We start from the raw sequence: 20,720 nt of genomic DNA, 5'->3' as shown, positions 1-20,720 counted from the left end.
AAGTGTTCCAAGTTGCGTTTATTTTTGGTCAAAAAAGTCGTTAATTTGTGTCGGAAATTTGAGTGTCGTAAAAAACTTTACATTAAAGCTGGTCACTATAAAATTGAGCAACTATTTTGCAAATTTTGTGTTGGCATCATGTGAAATCATGAGCATGCATACCTCTGCAATATATGAAGTCTTATCGACTTTGTGCAGGGTTGAGAGAAAGAGGGGCATTAATATCCGCTTGTATGAGTCACTCTACAGTAAGATCAAGTATTGGTGGTTATAAAGGACTATTAAAACAAGAAAATGTCACATCTCGTATATAATTATGATGCAATAAGGCGGGAGAATATATCAATATGTTGTAATATTATCTATACATTTTCACATTCAACAAAGTGAATCCTTTGTTACAGAAAACACATGATAAGTCCATTGTTAGAAAGCAGAACAAGGAAATACCAAACCGAACTCGGATTAGTTCCTGTTCTCATTTTGCCTAATGCTATGCATGCTAGCCATAGGCTTCAACATTAAAAGCCAAAGTTTTGAGATATTTTCTCAAAATACCAAGAGCTATCTCCAGAATCACTGAAACGATACTAGGCTTGTTTGTACTCATTTTAATGCATTTTTCATGCCGATTCCAAATATGGTCATGAAAATGTACAATTCTGAAATTTTTGAATTTTTCAAAAATATTTGAAACTTGTCGTCTGCAGTCAACACTTGTGTGGAGAGGGTTAACTATTGTCTCATGAGGATTTAATTGCATCAGAAACAGAAACAAAGATGATTCCAAATCTATTTTCATGCCAAGACTCATCAAATAATGTGCTATTGATATAACAGTACAATTCATCATTAGCGGCTGATCTGCTCATTTTAACTGAATCAAAAGCACTTAAATGTAACTTCACATTTAAACACCTGTTAGATTTTGTTGTGTAAAGGCAGTTTTACAATCTGTTCTTTTGACGATTTGCGGAAAAAATGCCACCAAAGTTCATTTTACAGAGGTGCAAAAATCTCATTTGCATGTTGGATACAACATCATAACCACAGGTAACTTGTTACGTCTGATTATGATAACACATACATGAACTTTGCCTGTTGGAATGAGATCAACTCACCTGAGAGAAGCGAGACAGTTTTATAAGAGTCTGCAAGTTTGGATAGGAGCACGCTGAGGAAAGTCCCCGTCTGTAACCCAGTTGCATCCTGGGTACACTGATCGTGAGACGCGATCACCTCACTTGAGTCGCCTGCCGCAATATTGCAAGATTTTTCCAAAAGTTCTTTCACTGTAAGCTGTAGAGGAGATACAAACAAAAACAGAATGTTTATTTCACTTGTTCAAAAGACCGCAATATTTAAAAAAAAATAATGATTTACGTCGTCTGCAAGAATTTTACTAAATTTATTTCACTGTAAGCTGTAGACTAGATGAGATACAAATAAAAATAGAATGTTTATTTCACGTGTTCAAAAGACCGCAATATTGATTACGTCGTCTGTAAATAATGATTACGTCGTCTGTAAGAATTTTACCAAATTTCTTTCACTGTAAGCTGTAGACTAGATGAGATCAACTTAAAAATAGAATGTTTATTTCACTTGTTCAAAAGACCTCAACGTCCAAATAAAATCAAGTCATCTACCGCAATATTTATTGCAAAGAATATTTTAAAGTTCTTTCACTGCAAGGAAAGATTGTTCACTTCTATTGTTCAAATAAGATGAGTAATTATAGCCGTTGATGTCATTATTAGCAACATCTTGGTTTCAGATCTAGAATAGAGATCATGTAATCACTCAAAATTGATAACACCAGTAACACACCAATCACAATCCAGTCAGATGCGTATGAATAACCCCAGATGATTAAGAGTCAAATAAAAAGCAATTCAGATTAGGGCATCTTGACTAAGCCTGACACTTCACAACTTAACTGATCCACGTTAATTAGTTGCTAATGGTTTTGATGAGCTCAACTGAATGTGACAATGAATGCCATCCACATAGAGTAGGCAGTACGATGAGGTCATACATGATATCTCTTGGTTTCTATACTTGGGACTATTAACAGGATTCTCTAGTCCTGGGAATCAATATCTGAGCACCACCAAACCAGACTCATATCTAAACTAACCTCACTATATCAATGATGGGAGTTTCTATCTTCTTTGTAACACATGTGTACAACAATGTTATCAAACCAAAAGTGGAGACCAATTAAAAGTAGAATAATGAATATAATCTATTCTACAATTTTACCAAATACGCTGAGAAATGACATGAGAAAGCGCTGGAGTATGTACTGAGCCTAGAAGTGTGTCAACCACTCATTTAGAACAAGTTTATTAATAGAAACTTTTACTAAAATAGACTATTAGTCAACCCCATTAACAACCTTACTAGCCAGTTTTAAATATAGACCCCCGGAAAGGTTGGCTAGGCCACTACGTCGTCGGACGTAAAAAAATGCTTTGTAATCTAGGATTACTTTTTGCGATTATACAACGTCTCATACATTTCATGCCCATCCTAACTTGAAAACACAAAACATGAGTTTGGCAAGAAGAAACTTTTGTGCTGCACTGATAACTTTCCACAAAGATTTGCCTATCCTTGCCTGCGTACTTGGCATCCAGACAACTATCATAGGGCTCAAGAAAACAACAAGTGTTCCAGCTGATTGCCTTTAGAGTATGCGTGTACGCACACAGCCAGACAAAGGACCAGTGACTTCAATTGTTCCTAGGGCAGCATGGCAGGACTACCACAGGTCCTGTTTAGAATCATGTCATAAGCTATAAATAGCATCAAGCTCAACAATTAGGGATTTTCCTGCTTGGCTGCCTTGACTGATTGATTGATAAGAAACATGTTGGTCTAATCAGGAGTGAAAAAAGGATTTCAAAGTACCCTGGTATAACCTGATGTGTACGTGATGCAATAAAACCCAAACGGAGGTTCAGCATGTTAAAGATTTAGATTGGTAAACAAATGCAATGGAACCAGGGTTTTGCCGGTGCTCCTATTCATTAAATAAGTTATAAGTTACCTTGTTTTTCTCCTAATTACTGGTTTCCTTAGAACAAGGAACAACTGAAAATTGTAGTACATTGTGCAAACAATGTCAACAAGTGGCCCAATATTTCTAACGATGAGACATAAAATGGTAAACAAAATCTTCCAAATTCGCCCAATTGGGCTACCAATCGCAGATTTGGCAACACTTCTAGAAGGGGGAGACAACACAGGAAGTATAATAGTTTATCTTATAAAACCAAGAGAGCATTTAGCTAGTACTACACCAATTATTAATTACCCTCAATTTCCTCTTCATATGATATAGGAAGTGTGTTTCACACATATAATAGGTTCACCAGCTTCAGGCACTTTAATGGCTTTGTATACCAATTAAACAAAGAAGCGGTAAGTTTTGGCTCCAATTCAACAATTCTATCCCACTCTCCTATCAACTTATAAAGTCAAAGTTATTTTTAGAAACATGACATCATTGTGTGTTTTGATTGCTAAAATGTGATGCAACGAACTGCAAACAAATGTTTTGTGCCTCTTCTAAACATACATGTATTGTGGAGCCACCTGCTCACGATTGTGTTTCCCTGTTATCATGGTTAAAACTTAAAGAGCGACTGAAATCAATCACTCTACCCACATTCAAATATAACACTCGGCAACTTGCAAAACTGCTTAAAAACATCTGAAAATACCTGAAATAGTGCATGAATTTGGGATTTTAAGTTCCCAAATAGACTGAAAATAAATAAAATAGTGGAAACTTGGACTTTATAACAGAAGGAATTTAGGAAAAGTTCCATCTCAATATTCTACGAATAAAATGACTAGGGATAAAAACAAACCGTGAGATTCACAACCATAGGAAATAGTCCAAACCACCTCAAAGGAAAACCACATTCACAATCACCACCAATACCTTAACACAGAATCCCACTAAAACTTACCACATGGTGTATTTATGCCAAAACTTTAGATCACAACTAGGTCATAGGAAAATGTTGTTTTTACAATAAGAACAATATTTTCTCAACAACAAACATAACTTTCTATGATTTTTTAATCTTACACAGAATAAATATTGGTTGGAGTAACAAGTTAATGTTTATTTTGCTCAAGTGAGAACAATACTCAATTTACAGGTTAGGGAAATATGCCACTCACATTTTCTCAAAGTTGTGCAATTTCTTCCAAATTGAAATACAATGGCTCCAAGTTCAAAGCCCTTGTACCATTTGACATTTCATCACTTGTCCAATGTAAACTAAACTTTTGAAAAAGATTGATTGACATCATTTTTCCCTTCAATATCCAATATATTTGTGAAATTTATCTTGGAACAAAAAATATTCCACATGGCAATGGGTTATTATTACAGGTCTACCACATGTACGCACATGACTCCAGTTTAGCAAACAAAGGATGATGTCATGTTTTTTATGGCAGGCCTAACGACATCACACCATAGTTTTGTTGTATGATGCAGTTTGTGTTGTGATTTCAGGGTGAATCTGAGTCTGTGCATGTTCATTCTTGATTTGTGTACAATATGGATAATAAAAATCTAGTAGCTTCCGTGCATAGTTCTTCAATAATATCATATGATAATTCTATTTTTGAATGTTTGTTAGGCAAGTTTTGATGACCAAGCTTTAAAGCGAGCAACCTCTTCTGACAAACTATAGAGCTAGACAAAAATACGGGTAAATATGTGGGGGTTATAAAGTGAGAGTTTATCCGAAATAAGTGATAGGGGGTTATCTGAAATAAGTGATAGGGGGTAGGCCCTATACATCATTCTTAGACATAATCCACAGAAGAGCAAATGATCAACTTGAAATTCCTAATCATCAAATCCACATCCATTACATTTGCATCAAAGCAAAGTAACACCAAGAAATAACAAATTTGAACAGTATTTCATCCCGTATATTTCAAGCTAATGAAGCTATTCTGGATCATGGCACACACAAGTAAGCTTACACAGGAAACCAGTTAGCATGAGGTGAAGTCATAATTCTGTACCCCTGCTTGGTACAAGAGACTAAATGTACTGCTTGCCTAGGCCTGTGTATACTCACAGTCACAGTGTATTTACAGGGCTTTAGCCAGGGGCCTAATCTAGTACAACCCACCGCTCTCAGAAGCACCTTTTGTTAAGCCAGCTTTTTAATTAATACACATGGATTTTGTAAATTGACCGAGCATATAACGAGCTAGCAAACGAGACTAAATGAGTCATGACTCATGACAAACACAGATGGCAAAGTGAGTCAATGAATAGACCCACAATTTTTTTGATGATAAACGCCTGGTTTCATACCAACATTGTTAATTACTTAGTGTAACACTACACTCTTTATAACATTTCATACATACTATATTACCATAATAGGCCATTCTATCTCCTGTATTAGAAAAGTCTACTTAATACCTCAATTACTGTGTAATTTTCTTGAAAAAGTAAATCAGAAATTGGATAGATCCATCAACTACCACATCATGTAGGCGTTCCTACTTGACAAGAAGCCTACATCTCTTTCTAACAAAGCTATCATCAATTACACTCACACAGACGGAATTAAGCAAATGTTTCTAAAATAATACTAGAGTAACGCTACATCCTGAATGATAACCACTATTGTCAGTACAAACTGCAATTCATAGTTTTATGATTACGAAGGTGGATGGGATGAGAGGTGTAGGAGGATTAAATGAATTTTGGGTGGAAAGAGGATGATTTGAATAATCTGATATTGTGATAATTTATAAAGCAAGCAATGTGTAGGTGAGAAATGTTGAGACATCTTCAATTAAAAAAACATCTGTCTTTTGTTGTTAATTTATATAATCCTTGCTAGATTATGACCTAAACCATTTTTTATAACCCATACCCTAGTAATAGTCAATTACTTCCAAATAAGGGCAAATCTGGGCAAAAACAAACTTGCATAAATCACACTTTTTACTTGGCTATTCAAGAACAAAGTACCCTGGCCAACCTGAGTCAATCAACCCCATTTTCTGTAAACACCATCCCTACTATACACTTGAAATGGTCTCTGGGCTGGCCTACATTTATAGCAATTGCAAATTTGAAACCAAAAGACCTTGTTTGGGTGCAACAACTCATTTCTAGCATCCAATCCCAATGTTTTGCTGACCATGAATGTGACAACACCCAGAGGGCTAGTTATCAGGCAATGTCCTTGTCCTCAGAGAGTCCAGCTAAAGGTTGAGGGATATCCACACACATACCATAACCATGAGCTCACTCACACCCTTACAAGCCATAAAACACTAGATGATTGTCAACATTGGGACCATCATCATCCATGATCATTATACCAGTGATGATGCACATGAGATGAAACACTTGCCGACCAACTAACAAGTTTCAAAGTGTTGAATTGACGTCACTTGCAAACTATGAGTGGTTTGGCTTGAGTATTGCTAATGAGGGTAATACAAGTACACCTTTATATTCTGGGTTTGTTGTTGTTGTTCTTTTGAAAGTGCCAAGGAATTAAGAAATGGTTCATTTGTTTTGATGCCAAACACAAGGAACCCAATTCTCTGCACTGACTGACTGATTGCATATGGTGTAAATGAACAGAAGGCCATTGGACCCTGTCTCTCAGCCAAAATTAGAGGCTAAATATAAAATCCGCTTTGACAAACTTTGTCTGCCAATGTAAACACCCCACTTCTTCACATCTATCATTTGTTCAGTACATAAAGGACCATGACCAGCCCTCTCTGACATTACAAAATCCACCAGTACTGGCGCCATGCGCCTCGTTGGCTGTGAACTGGCCATGCGCACACCCCCCCACAAACTAGAACTAATTCTAATCACATCTTTTCTTCTATACTATAGTGCCCAAAATGCATGTACTTGGGTATAAAAAGAGCAATTACCCCACTGCTTTGGTCTTTTGCACAACCAACTTGTTTCACCAACCTTGTACTGAACTCCTGGTTTTATGACCTAATGTAGACATATTTTACTCTGAATCCATTACCATTACTCAGAACACATCTCTCCTCACACCCTATCATTCTAGAGCTCATCATCAGCATTTATATTTTATCACTTGCAGATTTTGTCTATTAATGGTTCAATTGGTTGAGAAGTACACAAGTGATGACAGGGCCCAGGATGACATCATTATTGGGTGGAGTACTGAGTTGGTAGTAACAGGGACAGATAGCGTATTGTTGAGGTTTTTATATGAATCCCATATTTCGACACAGATTACTAATAGTGATTTGGCTCAACCACACTGAGAGAACCAGTGTTGGGTGGATTCCATGTGGCAGAATCATCTCAAAATTATGTATGAAGAAAAGTAATTGTTTTGTAGATTTCACACCCAAAACCTGGATCCAAAACAATGTAACAATGTGTAGTGCAACTGCAAGAAACATCCATTTCATTCTTTCAGGCTCAGCATCTATTGAACACAAAGAAGTCTTTACAAGATCCACAAGAGTGTGACCATAAAATAGGCCTATAATAACAGGCTTACTCATATCTAAGGTATAGGCCTAACTTGTGGGCAGTGGTGGTGTACTAAAAAAGATCCACCTTTTTGGTCATACCACTAAAGCAAACAAGACAGGTTGCATTTCGAGGTGTAGTAAAAGAAGGCCCTATCTGCAATAGCTGCCAGGTGTCTTATGTGTACAATATATAATGCCGAAATTGTCAAATGTGTATAGAGCAGCTATTGCAGAAAGGCCTTTCTTGCACTCAACCCTTGATTTATTCTTTATTGTATTATTTCCTATTAATCATAAAGGAAACAATACCCAATTAGCAGACAGCTATGACTAAATTACTCCAATTTGGATGCCCTTCTCATCTCCCAGGTATCATGTCAACAAACCCACATACATCATTTTGTACCAACCGAACTGCTACCCTGGGCATGATGTGGTAACTATCATACACTAAATCTTCCTACAGAAAGCCTGGATATGGTGAAGTGACAGAAAAACAAGCACAGAATCATAATTTTGGCTTAACTTTTTGAACTTCTGTCAAAATCAGTATTTTATTTTAAGGTGTTAGCCATAAAATTACTTATGACCATTCTATGAACTTTCATACTTGTAGCCCCTGGCACCTTAGAGACCTAAAACCAAACCACACACTTTAATTAAACAAGGGCATGAACTTCTTAAACCCCAAGCAACATTTTAAGCTTCACAACCACAAATGTATACTCTTTTCTTATAAACAAGACCAGGAATCTTCTGTATGTCAGTACCAAGATCGGAATTTCAATAACAGACAAATTGCAAATCATAGGATGAGGCGATATCGCCATATGACAAAACGTCACATCAAAACAACTCAGACACCCAAACAAAGTCGGACATGGCGATATCGAGTTTCTACGACTGAAACTAGCATTCCCAAGCCACATGTGGTTGTATCTCTATCTATAACCCAATGGCTAGATTGCCTGCATATGTTTGCCTTCAACTTGTAAATGTTTGCAGGGAATTCCATATATGGAATAGAATCCAGCGGATAATGAAATAAGTATTTTGTTTTGTTGCCCATGCTAAGTAGACCATGTCCCCTATTATAGGTTTCGTTTCTATGTAAAATCACATTGAAGGTACAACATTCATAGGACTATTAAATGAACTTAAACACCGACTTAAACACACTATATGTGACCAAATCTGGTCCAATCAGGCTAAAGTCGCCAAAAAAACATCAGAAAATGAATATATAAAAGGTTCATAACTTTGCAACCAAGTATTCAAGAGACCTGGGGATTCAGCATTCAGTAAGTGTATGCACCGAGCAAGTTAGTAATGATAAAAACTTAATTTCCAAAATTTCTGACTTTAGCATGAGTGGATCAGATTGGGTCACATATGATGCTAGTTTCCCAGGTGGTGTATGACGTGCAGTCCCTAAATTCAGTAAATTTTCATCGTCAACCGTGTAATTGAATGGGATTATTTTGAAATTTTAAAACGCTTGAAATATCACAAACAAATAGGCCTATGTTTATAAATAATATAAATACAAGCTAAAACCGTTGGGGTTCGATAATGAACCCCACAAAACTAACCGAGTATATGGAAAATGCCATACGGCCCGGCGGTTTCACGAGTTGCCGGCTCGATCATGTCATCCGCCGCCTGAGTTTCCATTAATATTTTCAGAAAGGAGTCACTCAGTCGGAAGGTACAATTTATGAAATCATTTCTTCAGAACTAAAATCTATGTATGCCCTAATCAAATTAAAAACAAAAATTTTGGGATACAATATTTATACGCTCATAAAAAGCTCAATCCAAGGTAATTTTTGCTCAAAATTTCACACAAAATGATTACTTTTGGTATAAATCAAAGCTAAGCTTTCGGGTTCTGTGAAACATATCCATGCTGATATCACATAAGATCTGTTCTAAATTTTCCTCTTTGTTATGGTCATGGAAAAATCTCAAAAACAAAGATGTCCCCTCCCTTTGTCTGAATCCAAGACAAAGTGACTTGAAGTTTCCCACCCTTTTATTTCCAACTGTCACAACTTGGCACTGTGGACTCAACCAAGAAACAAATACGATGACTCACAATCAGATTAAACTCCACTACAACGCACAATGAATTTCAGGCATTGTTATCATGTTCCCCATTATATCTACGCTACCAGCCGACCAATGATGTCAACAACACTAGCGTCACATTGAACTAGGGCAAGGGGAAACTCATCACACATGGTCAGAGACCATAAGAAGTCATCGATATCCTCTCTTCTTTGTAGCATCATCAAACACTTGTCCAGGAAAGACGGAGGTCCTAAATGGTAGGAGTGATATCCAATACCCACAATTCCTTGGCTTGTTGCCTTAGTCAATGACTCATAGGGAATCACCTTGGGAACAAGGAGTTGGGAGTGTGTAGCAATCGGACAAGGTCAGGCATGTCCATTGCCTTGGCTGCAGGACCTATGAACAAAATTTTACAAACTTTGGATGAATTTGTAAAAAATTCTTTAGTTTTTTGCCTAATAATGCTGATTTAGAGCTATGTATAGGCCTGCTTATATGCATTGAAGTTCACTCCTCTCAATCATTGTCATTCTATAACTAATTGACCGAAACCGTACAGTGTTTAGCTATACAATCAACTACTACATGTACTAGTAGAAGTAATAAACAAAATAGGTAGCAATTTGATTTTTTTAATCAACTAAAAGCAAATAATAAATCATTTCCACTCCTTTGCATGATATTATAAATAATATACATGTACAAATAAAGCCTACCATTTTAACCCCATTTCAGCCTCAGTTCAATACCCACTTCATAAAGCACATAATATTTTTTTTTATAAATGCATGCTCAATTAATTTAAGCCCATGTCAACGAACCCCCTGATAATTAATTAAACCCAATCATCTATAACCGAGTAGTAATTTTAATAATAAATAAGCTTGCATGCATGTTTTTGCCATTATGCCATCCACCTTGCCAGGTAAAATACTCAGGTAAATCCCTTGACAAATTGATAACGGAAGCAAAAAAATCCCCCGCTATCTTACAATTAATTTTGTATCCATTTTTGACATAATGCTCGCAGGATTTATGCATGCATGTAAAGATTTTGTTTAGTCCACTTAATATTCACATGATTTAACATGAAAATAAATGAACAATCAAGAATTACTCTTGAATGAATAAACATACAACATTGTGGTTAATCTCAATGCAAAATGTCCTTGCAGCAAATTATTGAATATTTCCACGGCAACGCGGTATTAATCAATGTTGCTAACCTACTTGAACTAAAAAGGATATTACCATAACTATAATTTTCTTCACTCAATAGCCAGCCGTTTGCAGCTCCATGACAGCGGCAAAAATCAATGTTCACATCAAATATAAGTGTTCATATTGAGTGACTTTCTCAACCACTAAAGAGCAATGCTTTGAATATGAACCCATGTAAACACAATAAGCTCTTAACAGTTGAAATACACACCCCCTGTGGAAGACATGATCTTAATCTTCCACACAGGGGGTGTGAATTTCAAATGGGGTTACCTGAATAGGTGACTGCATTTAAAGTCTACACCCCCTGTGTGACATATTAAGGTTACATCTTCCACAGGGGGTGTATGGATTTCAACTGGAATAGCCCAATTGATAGGTTCACTTCAAGAGCAAATAGCAGAGAGTATGTCAGAGATAATACATTACCCAAGATATAAACGCTTGCAGCAAAATAGTCGCTTAATGTCAATACAATCCTTCCTATATCACAGGTGTGAGGATTCTGTTCACACAGTGGGTATCATCTAGCATAGGCAATGACCGATCTACCATCCCCACGATGATGCTACACTTTATCCCACCTATGTCCGGCCTCTAATTACAAGTGTGGAATAAAGAAACGGATGAAATCGCTCATTACCTTCTGTCCTCGCACATGTCTCATCACCTATAATTCAATTTGAGCCTCAACGAGAAAGCGATCTACTGAGATCCCAGTAAGTTGACCAACACCACACTACTCACCTAGTATAAATAGTATGATCGTACTATTGTTTAGATATATTCCCATGCATGCTATGAGCTGTTACTTTAACCATTGCCTCATTTGAATCATTTCCTTTGCAAGAAAATTCCGCTGGTGAAGTAATTTGGTGACTATTATTATAGATCCCTGGTGGTAGTGGTGGAGCTATATAACCATCAGATAGTTGATTTCAGATCCTGGTTCAGTAGAAAGCAGTATCATTGCAGCACCAGCTCATATTGTGTAGCATAATTTGTGTCAAATTATTGATTGATTGTAAAGTGAATGTTTCTAGAAACATGTAGTATACTCCACTCCAAGCACATGTACTGCACTTGACCGCTCAGTACACTTCAGTACATACACACACACATGTACACAGCTGACTGGGTTCTACCAAAGGTTCTAGGACACCAGTCAGACTGACGTAAATCCGAGCTGGCTGCTAGCTAGCTACGACATCATCAGCATGGTTGTGGTCGGCTAACGGCATACCAGGCCTGGGTCGGGTCTCTTTGTTCAACCATTTATAGAAACCCCAATGTAACTAGTAGTTGAAGTTCAGGAAAGACCACCAGCGAATGACGTCATGCGGAGGTTTCCACTCAAGCAACTGACGACTTGGTGAATCAGTGAATACACATTTCTGGTAGCTGGTATTATGATGAAGTTGATTGCTTGATTTAAAATAGGATTGTTCCAGATATTGTAAGAAAGTTGGTATCAACTAGTTTCAGCATCAGAGAAAATACCTTGCCCTTGTATCTCACATGCGTACAATTCTCACTTTGTTCACTCATAACCAGAGCACCAAGTCAACAACCACAAAACACTTGACATCGATCCAATATGACAAATTCTTAGTGAAAACAATTGGCAAAAAAATCCCATAAGTTGTGTCAATTTCTTTGACAAGCTTACAACAAAACTGCCTGCACATCAGTCATTTTGTGCCTTAGTCACAACACACTCATCATACAAGCAGCTTTTACCAATCAACAAATTCATCAAATTTCAACAAACTTTATCAAATTTCAACTAATTTTACTAAAATTGCAACAAATGAGCCAACCTCATTTATGACATCACTCTTACAATCAATCAACTCTGATTACTTCGTCTCTTCCTTTTAAAACCACACAATTTTCTAACCTTAATTTGAAATCTTTGGTAATTGTCTCTGACTGAATGCATTCAGAAAACAGATAAAGAGGGCATCCTCCGTCCTTCCTCCTCAGCATAGCAACCGAGCGGGATTTGACCCCTCACGGTTCACATAAAAGAAACCTTCACTATCATCATCAATAAGCTATCATCGGTCTTATCGCCTTACATAATGTGTTATAAGATCATTTCATTCAAAATGAACTTCACCGCTGAACTTTTTAAAGGTTACATGCTTTAGCCCTACAACAAGTGAAGATATATCGCACAAGAATGCATGCAAGAACCGTTTACTACAAGTCTGTGAAGTAAAAATAACAATTCCCTTTCTCAATCAGTTCCCACGCTTAAAAAACATCTTGAATTTAACATGATTCACACAACAGAAGGTCAGAACCCCGAGTCTTTGTTAAGGTCGTGTGTCTTGAGCTCGCCACCAAAAAAAGGTGGCGACGTTACATTTTGCCAAAGTCGACTCAAAACAAATGATGATATCTCTGTCAAGCAAGAAGTTATTGTCATGCTTGTGGTCTCATTTTATTGCTAAATAAAATGCACTTTCAACCCTGTAAAAAGAAATACTTGAACTTTTTAATACTGACACTGTGCTTCATAGAATTCAGAATGGGCAGGGTGGCGGTGGTGGGGGATGTGGTGGTGGGGGATGTGGTACACACAAACTCTATGGGATTGGTATTTTTAGTGCGTAATCTGCTTCTGTAAAGGCTGTAAATTCGACTTGGACTCTATTTAGCATCTAAAAGACTAATAGCCTTACAGCTAAACAATTCTACTAATTGTTTTTAATCATTTATGATTGGTTTAGTCTAGAAAATACAAACTTTTCCATACAAAACTACCCGTTGTCATATTAAACACTGTAGTAAGTAATGCAGATGTCTTCAAAATCTAAAAGTTACTGTAAAATTTTAATTACTTATCCTATCATAGTCAAAGTATAGATTTTCTGAAGGGAAATTTGACGAGGAATCTAAATATGGACATATTTTTTCTGTATGGGTTAGGGGAAAATGTTTAGGTTCAAAATATGTTGAATTGTAAAAAAATCTAACATACTTTGGGACACCCCATATTCCGAGATTACCAAACAGATGTGATTTTGGTTTTCTTCCAAAGTCAGTTGGCTCTCCATATCCTCTAACCAAATGAATGTTGTTTACTTCCAGTTTATTACTGTAAGTTGGTAATAAGCAATGCACTTGAGTGGCCCATTTTTTATCAGTTTTTTTTTATTCCACCCTGTATAACTTGCAGGTCACCCTGTATAATGAGTTGAAATGTATATATTTGAATTGCTTATGCCTTCAGCTTTCCAAAAATGTATACTTTTGCTAGTTTAGGGTTGATGATTGTGGAGATAATCTAATTAGAAACCCGGTTGGTGTAAAAATTCATAATATTTGTCATGTAACGCTAAGGGTGGCGAGTTCAGGACACACGGCCTTAAATGCTTATAAAGAAATCATTGACTAAGCTGTTCTGGGGCAAGTTTGATGGGGACGCAGGCTAGCTCAAACATTTTTGGAGAGCTCAGTGACTAGAGTGCAAAGAATCTCTGCTATGACGGCTAACATCAACTTGGTATGCTGATACTAACACATTTGCCTTGCTTGCCAGTCAATCCAACTCAATTTTATCATTAAGTCTCTATCACTCCGTAATTGGAATAAAAAATATAGATGCAGCGGCATTCCGTTGAATCTGATGGCGATTTAGGCGGTGATCTGGAGGAAAAACATGCATGGAATGTCTATTTTTTCTTTGTACATTTATACGTAAATATTCATTTGGTTTTAACTTTATTATTGGGTTACAAGTTGATGTTTCTATACTTCTTTTTAAAAATATTTGAAAAACACTGTCAAAACACTGTTTTTACCAGTTAAATTGTCAAAATTGATTTCTGAACCCATTTCCCAATGACCTATAACCTTTATTCCTTATAATATTTCCCATAAAACCAATTGAATTACATTTCCTATTACCTAATGAGATATTTTTCATTTAGATAAAAAAGATGAGAAATTTCTGATTTATTCAATAAACCCTAATCTATAATCCCATCGGTTGTTATTCTAGCCAAGTTTCCACGAATCGGGCATCTGACGAAAGTAACATTTTGTCCAGCAGAATTAGTGGCAATTTTATAGTTCTTACACCAGACCAATCAGCTTACATGAGCTCAAATAGGTTTAGGAACTTCCTCTGTCATTTTAAGTGTCTTTATCTTCTGTTGTATGACATCATCTAAGGATGTGTGTGATTTAGCAATTAACAGCATGATACAGGTCATTTTGGTCCGCTATAAACGACTATTTTATGACAAAATCATTGACTAAGTTTCTGATATATGCAAATAAGGTAATGATTTTATGTATTTGAGAAGGTACTTCAGGTATTTCCTTGTTGTATGCACCTGATGTTGAAAGAGGATTGCTTAAAGGTGAATAATCAAATCAAATCAAACTTCTCGAGTGTTAATAAAATCTGTGCAAAAAGTTTTAAAACACAGATTGAATCTATCCTATGGTTGAAACTTGAAAGAACCCTAGATTCAAGTTCTTTGTTGAACTTGTACGAAATTTATTATAGCACCCAAAATTTATTATAGCACCAGTAATTGACTGAAGAAATACAAAATATTATCCGCACTTTTTATAAATATATCTTCATTCTTCAATAGAAGATCAAATTATCAAATTGATCGCAATTCTGTTGAGAAAATAAGATGTCAATTTGACATGTCAACTTTAATCCAAACTAACGATGATTAATCCTGATCTTAATAAACAACCATGTTTGACACTCAACTTTGGCAAAACTTCAAGAAACAAAAGTTTTTTCTTGCAACTTTCTCCCTAGTACTAGTACAAAAAAACACAAAACTTTGTCAGTTTCTGTCATCACCGTATCTGACAGAGAAACTGGATAGTTATCTCATCGTGTGTCATGATCCAGGGAAATGACAGATAATTGCTTGTGATTGGCAATAGGGAATGTGCAAACTTGCAACAAAAGAGTTCAACATGGTGACAAACATTTCCACAAACTTTGCACAATTTTGCTGTGCTGAGTTCCTAGTAAAATAATCTCTGAAATTGACCTATTGTGATTCCAATTTGACACAGAAGGCCCCTTTCAACTGGACTGAATAACCCAATGAAAACAACTCAAAACATTCACAGACATACATGTACTTCACCTGTCAGTGGTGAAATATGAAGCTCTTCCTGAAAAGGTTGACCGTTTTCCTAAAGACTTTTCTGTGAGGGAATGTCCCACTCTTCTCCCAAATACTATTCTTTCAAATATGTATTTATATAAGTTTACATGGAAGTAAACCTATGGACCACAATGGCCTCATCCCAATGGCATAGTCCAATAACCTCAATTAAACAATCATAGTGCAAAATTTGACCTCAAGTTGCAGTGTATGAGTTTTTGTACCCACATTTTCAAAGGTTATTCAATGAATGTACAAATGTATTGGGGTTAAAGAACTGTGCCTTGGTAGATGAGCATGTTGTGGATCCTATCCATCAATGACGATTTTAACAACTGAAACAAACTTCTCAGAAACCTGGGAGTACCTGATCTATTTAGTCTAGAATCACACTTGTACTGCATGATCTAGAATCATACATCAGTTGTAACGACGTCATACTAAAATAGTACACCGCCATGAATGGATGTCTCACTGGCATGCATCTTGTGATATAAACTCACACCAACTAGAAATAGCCAAGTCAAGACCCGCATTATCTCAACATCTCTTGATTCTCACGAATGATGCGAGTGGAGCCAAGTCAATGATGAGTTCAGGTATTACTGGTATGTCAGAGATGGCACTAGTGTTATCTTGTAAGACTAGCATATCCAAGTCTTTGACCATGTTCATCTTATTGATGCATTGCTACCAGATGAGTTGTCACGGCGATGGTATTTCAATACTGGAAATAGAGAAATGACAGCTGAGATATATTCACATGATTTTATAGACGAGGAAAGATAAACAAAAATAAATTGATATTAATACCTGCAGCGGTTTCATATCTTTCGTATACCAAGAACTTGTAATTAAGTTTGTTATGAAAATATGTTCCTTTTAAATGGACTAAAATTAGCAATACATTCTAAACTTAACATCAAATTTATTATATAATGCACACAGTTACATGAAGGAAAACAAATTTGCTTGCTTTTTGCAGGAGACAAATCACAAAGTGCAAAGAAGAGGTTACCTCAACTTTTTAGTTATTTCATCGGTGTTCAAATCTTTCACTAATGTTTCTTTCAGCTTGCTACGAAAATAAACCCAACTTTATTGACTCACTGGTCACCTAGGTAAAAGCAGACATCCGTCCAGTCAGGCATACCTCAAGCCCCAAGCAATTTTGACCATCACGTTACAAACTTATTTTTTTCCCGCAGAACTTTCCGTCTACATATCCAATACTATCCACCAAGTTCAAGTGTACTTTACGTCAGCGACGCAAGATTAGCGTGATCTACCAGACCAATATCAACATGTCATCTGGGAAAAATGCGATGACAATTTGTTCGGACAGACATTCACCTCCGCAAAAAATGAGAAGTATTTCTCATATAAGGATACAGCTAGACTCCGCTTTAAACTCACTCACTATACTATAAATAAGCTGTAGAGGCATGGGATAGTTACCAATCATCTGACAGGAATTTATAACTACAACCTGTGACCGACTGTCCGGTTCTGATGATGATGATCACGACGAGTGACCAACCCAACCCCGATTGAAACTCATCTTGCTGGAATTTTAATTATGATCTAGCCAAGTAGGTTATACATTTGAGATAGTATTGCTATATGTAATACAGCATCCATATATTTGTACGACCATAAAACCATAGATGATGAAATATATACAATGGGATGCCACAATGAATGATGATATCATTTTCACAGCATTATCAAAGTTGGATCACTACTTCGATGGTTTTATCTTGTATCTACACATCTGAAGAGACTCTTTAAAATCCAAGGATGGGAAGTAAGTGTTTACTGTTTAGACCATCACTAGGATCCACAACATGCTCATCTATCAGGGCACATTTCTTTAACCCCAATACAGTTGTACATTCATTGAATGACCTTTGGAAATTTTGGTACACAAACTCATACTCTGTAACTTGAGGTCAAATTTTGCTCTATGATTGTTTAATTGAGGTTATTGAACTATGGCATTGGGATGAGGCCATTGTGGTCCATAGTGCATGTATTTAGGCCAGACACTCAAATGTAATCAGCAAAAGCTTCAACGGGCTATTCCATTTAAAATTCACACTCCCCTTGTGGAAGATTTTGGAAATATATTCCACAGGGGGAGTATGAATTTCAAACTGAATTTTAACACATTAGCAGCTCCATTTGAAACTTACTCTCCCTCAGGGGAAGGTTCAGGTTGAATCTTTCTCAGGGGGTGTATAAAATTTAAATGGAGCTGCCTAATGTGCTCATTCCATTTGAACTTCATACTCCCCCTGTAGCAGATATTTCCAAAATCTTCCACAGGGGTAGTGTGGATTTTACATGGAATAGCCCAATATGCAATCAACACCACATGTAAATTTGCAACATCTTCATATTAGAAAATTTGATTAAAAACTGGTTCATTCTTTCTATTCAAAATCGATACCAAACAGTGACTTTGACCTACATTCGACACAAACAATGCTCCGTTTTTAATTCACAATGATAAAGCCTGCGTCTGCTCCCTTTTATTACAATTTCTCCATTTTCTAAGACACACTAGATACAAATAAAAGCTTTCCAATTGTTCCTAAGCTTTTAATAAGCTATCCTCCATTTATAAGCTTCTTCGCTTCATAAAATTCTAATTCCCGTTCAAATACCCAGCAATCTCTCAAAGTTGGCAGCAGCGTGGGATGTAAGTTTTATCAAGGTGTGCTCAAAGTGATAGCTACCTTGGTAAATCTCGACAGATCCAATTTGGATTTAACTACGCTTCAACACTCGCATCTCGTGCATTGTGTCAATCCCTATCCTCAAACGTATTCTATATACACTCGCACAAAACATTAACCTCGACGATTACAGAACTGCAAAGTGTCTGCTTCCATCAATGTTATAAGCAAAGCCAGCATCAGGTATTATTAACGAAGTTCTCACTTGGGTCAAATTGGTTTATCCCAATTCTGTTTTTAGGTCAATTCTTGTATAATATCAGAGAAATATTCCTTTATTGAGTACTGATAGTGATGATAGGAATACCGGTCCTAAAAAAACCCAGAAATTCTGAGAAAAACCATATAAATTTTTATCCTTGCAGCAATATAAAATAACCCTTTCTATCAACAATGAATTCAGATTAAATGTAAGATCATTTCAAGATAAAATTTGACAAAACTGAAAATATTCAATTCTAATATACATCTAGGTTTTGATTTTCCAATCACCATTGCTAGGCAAGCAGCAAGAGATGATTCAAATGCAAGTAGATGTCAGTAATGGGTTACTGAAATAATACAATGTGAGGCCAAAAACCTAGATGACATGATCACCATAGATCCAACCTGTGTGGATGATGTAATGTTCATAAATACACCTTATCACCAAGCTGCTGAATTCTGCTGTCATGTCTGCCACAGATAATTGAATTCCAATTGATCGCATTAATGCTGCATCATTCCTGCCCTGTTGGCTTGAATTTCCATACAAAGGAACTGAACTCTTGACTTTAAAAATATCAAATAAATAAACAAAATCAATTTAAATTAATAGGCCTGCTCAGACTACTATTGTTAGTATGATGTCATACTTTTACAATGAAATGTCTGAAAATCCCAGAAAAAAAATCTCAGCACAGTACTCCCTGCACATATCTTGGCAAGAATATCACTTACTAGAACAGCATAACAATACAAACTTGTTAGATTTCATCGCTTACATAAGTGTTATAACACGAAAGATGAGTAATGTTTTCATGGAAGTATAAATGAAAGTTAAATCTGATCTAAGTGGCCGTACCACAATAATGCAAATATAGTGTCAGCAGCAGCCACTGCAAAGTGCACACACCACACCACAGATGCATCGGGTAATCGGAGACCGCACAGAAACTTGACACAGATGAACTCAAAGATCTTCTGCTCTCGTCAAGCTAAATTGTATATCATTAGGGATGCGGAACTAGCGTCATATCTTAACAGAATTATGAATCTATTGCTTCCTTTATCATAATATTTCACCATGAAATTACCATGAATTCAATGCGTGCTCGCAGACTGGGTGTGAAATTGGAAAATTCTAGATACATTTTTACTTTGAATTAATTAACCTCAATTTCTCTGTTCTAACTTTTCACTTGTTCAATTTGTATGAAATGTCTTTGCTCATTTTTACTGATTGATATCTGATACAAGTAAACGACATCGTAAACTGTATACGTCTTTATATCTTGTGCATTTTTCAAAAATATCAAAATGTCTGCAATTCTGTAAAATTTGAGGAATAATAAGTATCAGGCCTGCATAGATGGGAATTAATATAAAAATTGTTGCTTATTATTCCTCAAATTTAACAGAATTGCAGACATTTTGACATTCCAATAGCATGAAAAGTGGACATTGTAACCATGGTAACCAACCACCTGTACCTGACAGACAGCGATGATGATGACACCTTGAAACCTAAATCGCTTAATTTAGTTCCATCAGCTTGGTACGTGAAACCTAAATACTCATCATCTCTCGGGTTTCCTAGTCTGATCCTAAGCCATTATTTTGACAAGCTCTCTGGTCACACCCGTGTACGTCAAATGGTAGCTACTCTAAATCGAATTATGGATTGAACCCGACAGCTCTTCGGAATTTATAAAACAAATGTTTAATTTAACAGTTCTACAAAAATAGCATGGTTAGGTACAGAGCTACTTATAGTGAGAACTTG

The 20,720-nt window shown here is 36.3% G+C and overlaps 1 protein-coding gene across 1 annotated transcript in view; it reads right to left on the bottom strand.

Annotated features, from left to right (window-relative positions):
• The window catches only part of LOC140165653 (uncharacterized), a 50,000-nt gene that overhangs the window by 7,157 nt on the left and 22,123 nt on the right, over positions 1–20,720 (bottom strand). Inside the window, 1 exon segment of the mRNA XM_072188950.1 lies at positions 1,122–1,299. Coding sequence (XP_072045051.1) covers positions 1,122–1,299 — 178 coding nt within the window.

Source organism: Amphiura filiformis, chromosome 12 (genome assembly GCF_039555335.1).
Source record: "Amphiura filiformis chromosome 12, Afil_fr2py, whole genome shotgun sequence".
Lineage (NCBI taxonomy): Eukaryota > Metazoa > Echinodermata > Ophiuroidea > Amphilepidida > Amphiuridae > Amphiura > Amphiura filiformis.
This window is presented reverse-complemented; position numbering and strand designations above follow the sequence as displayed.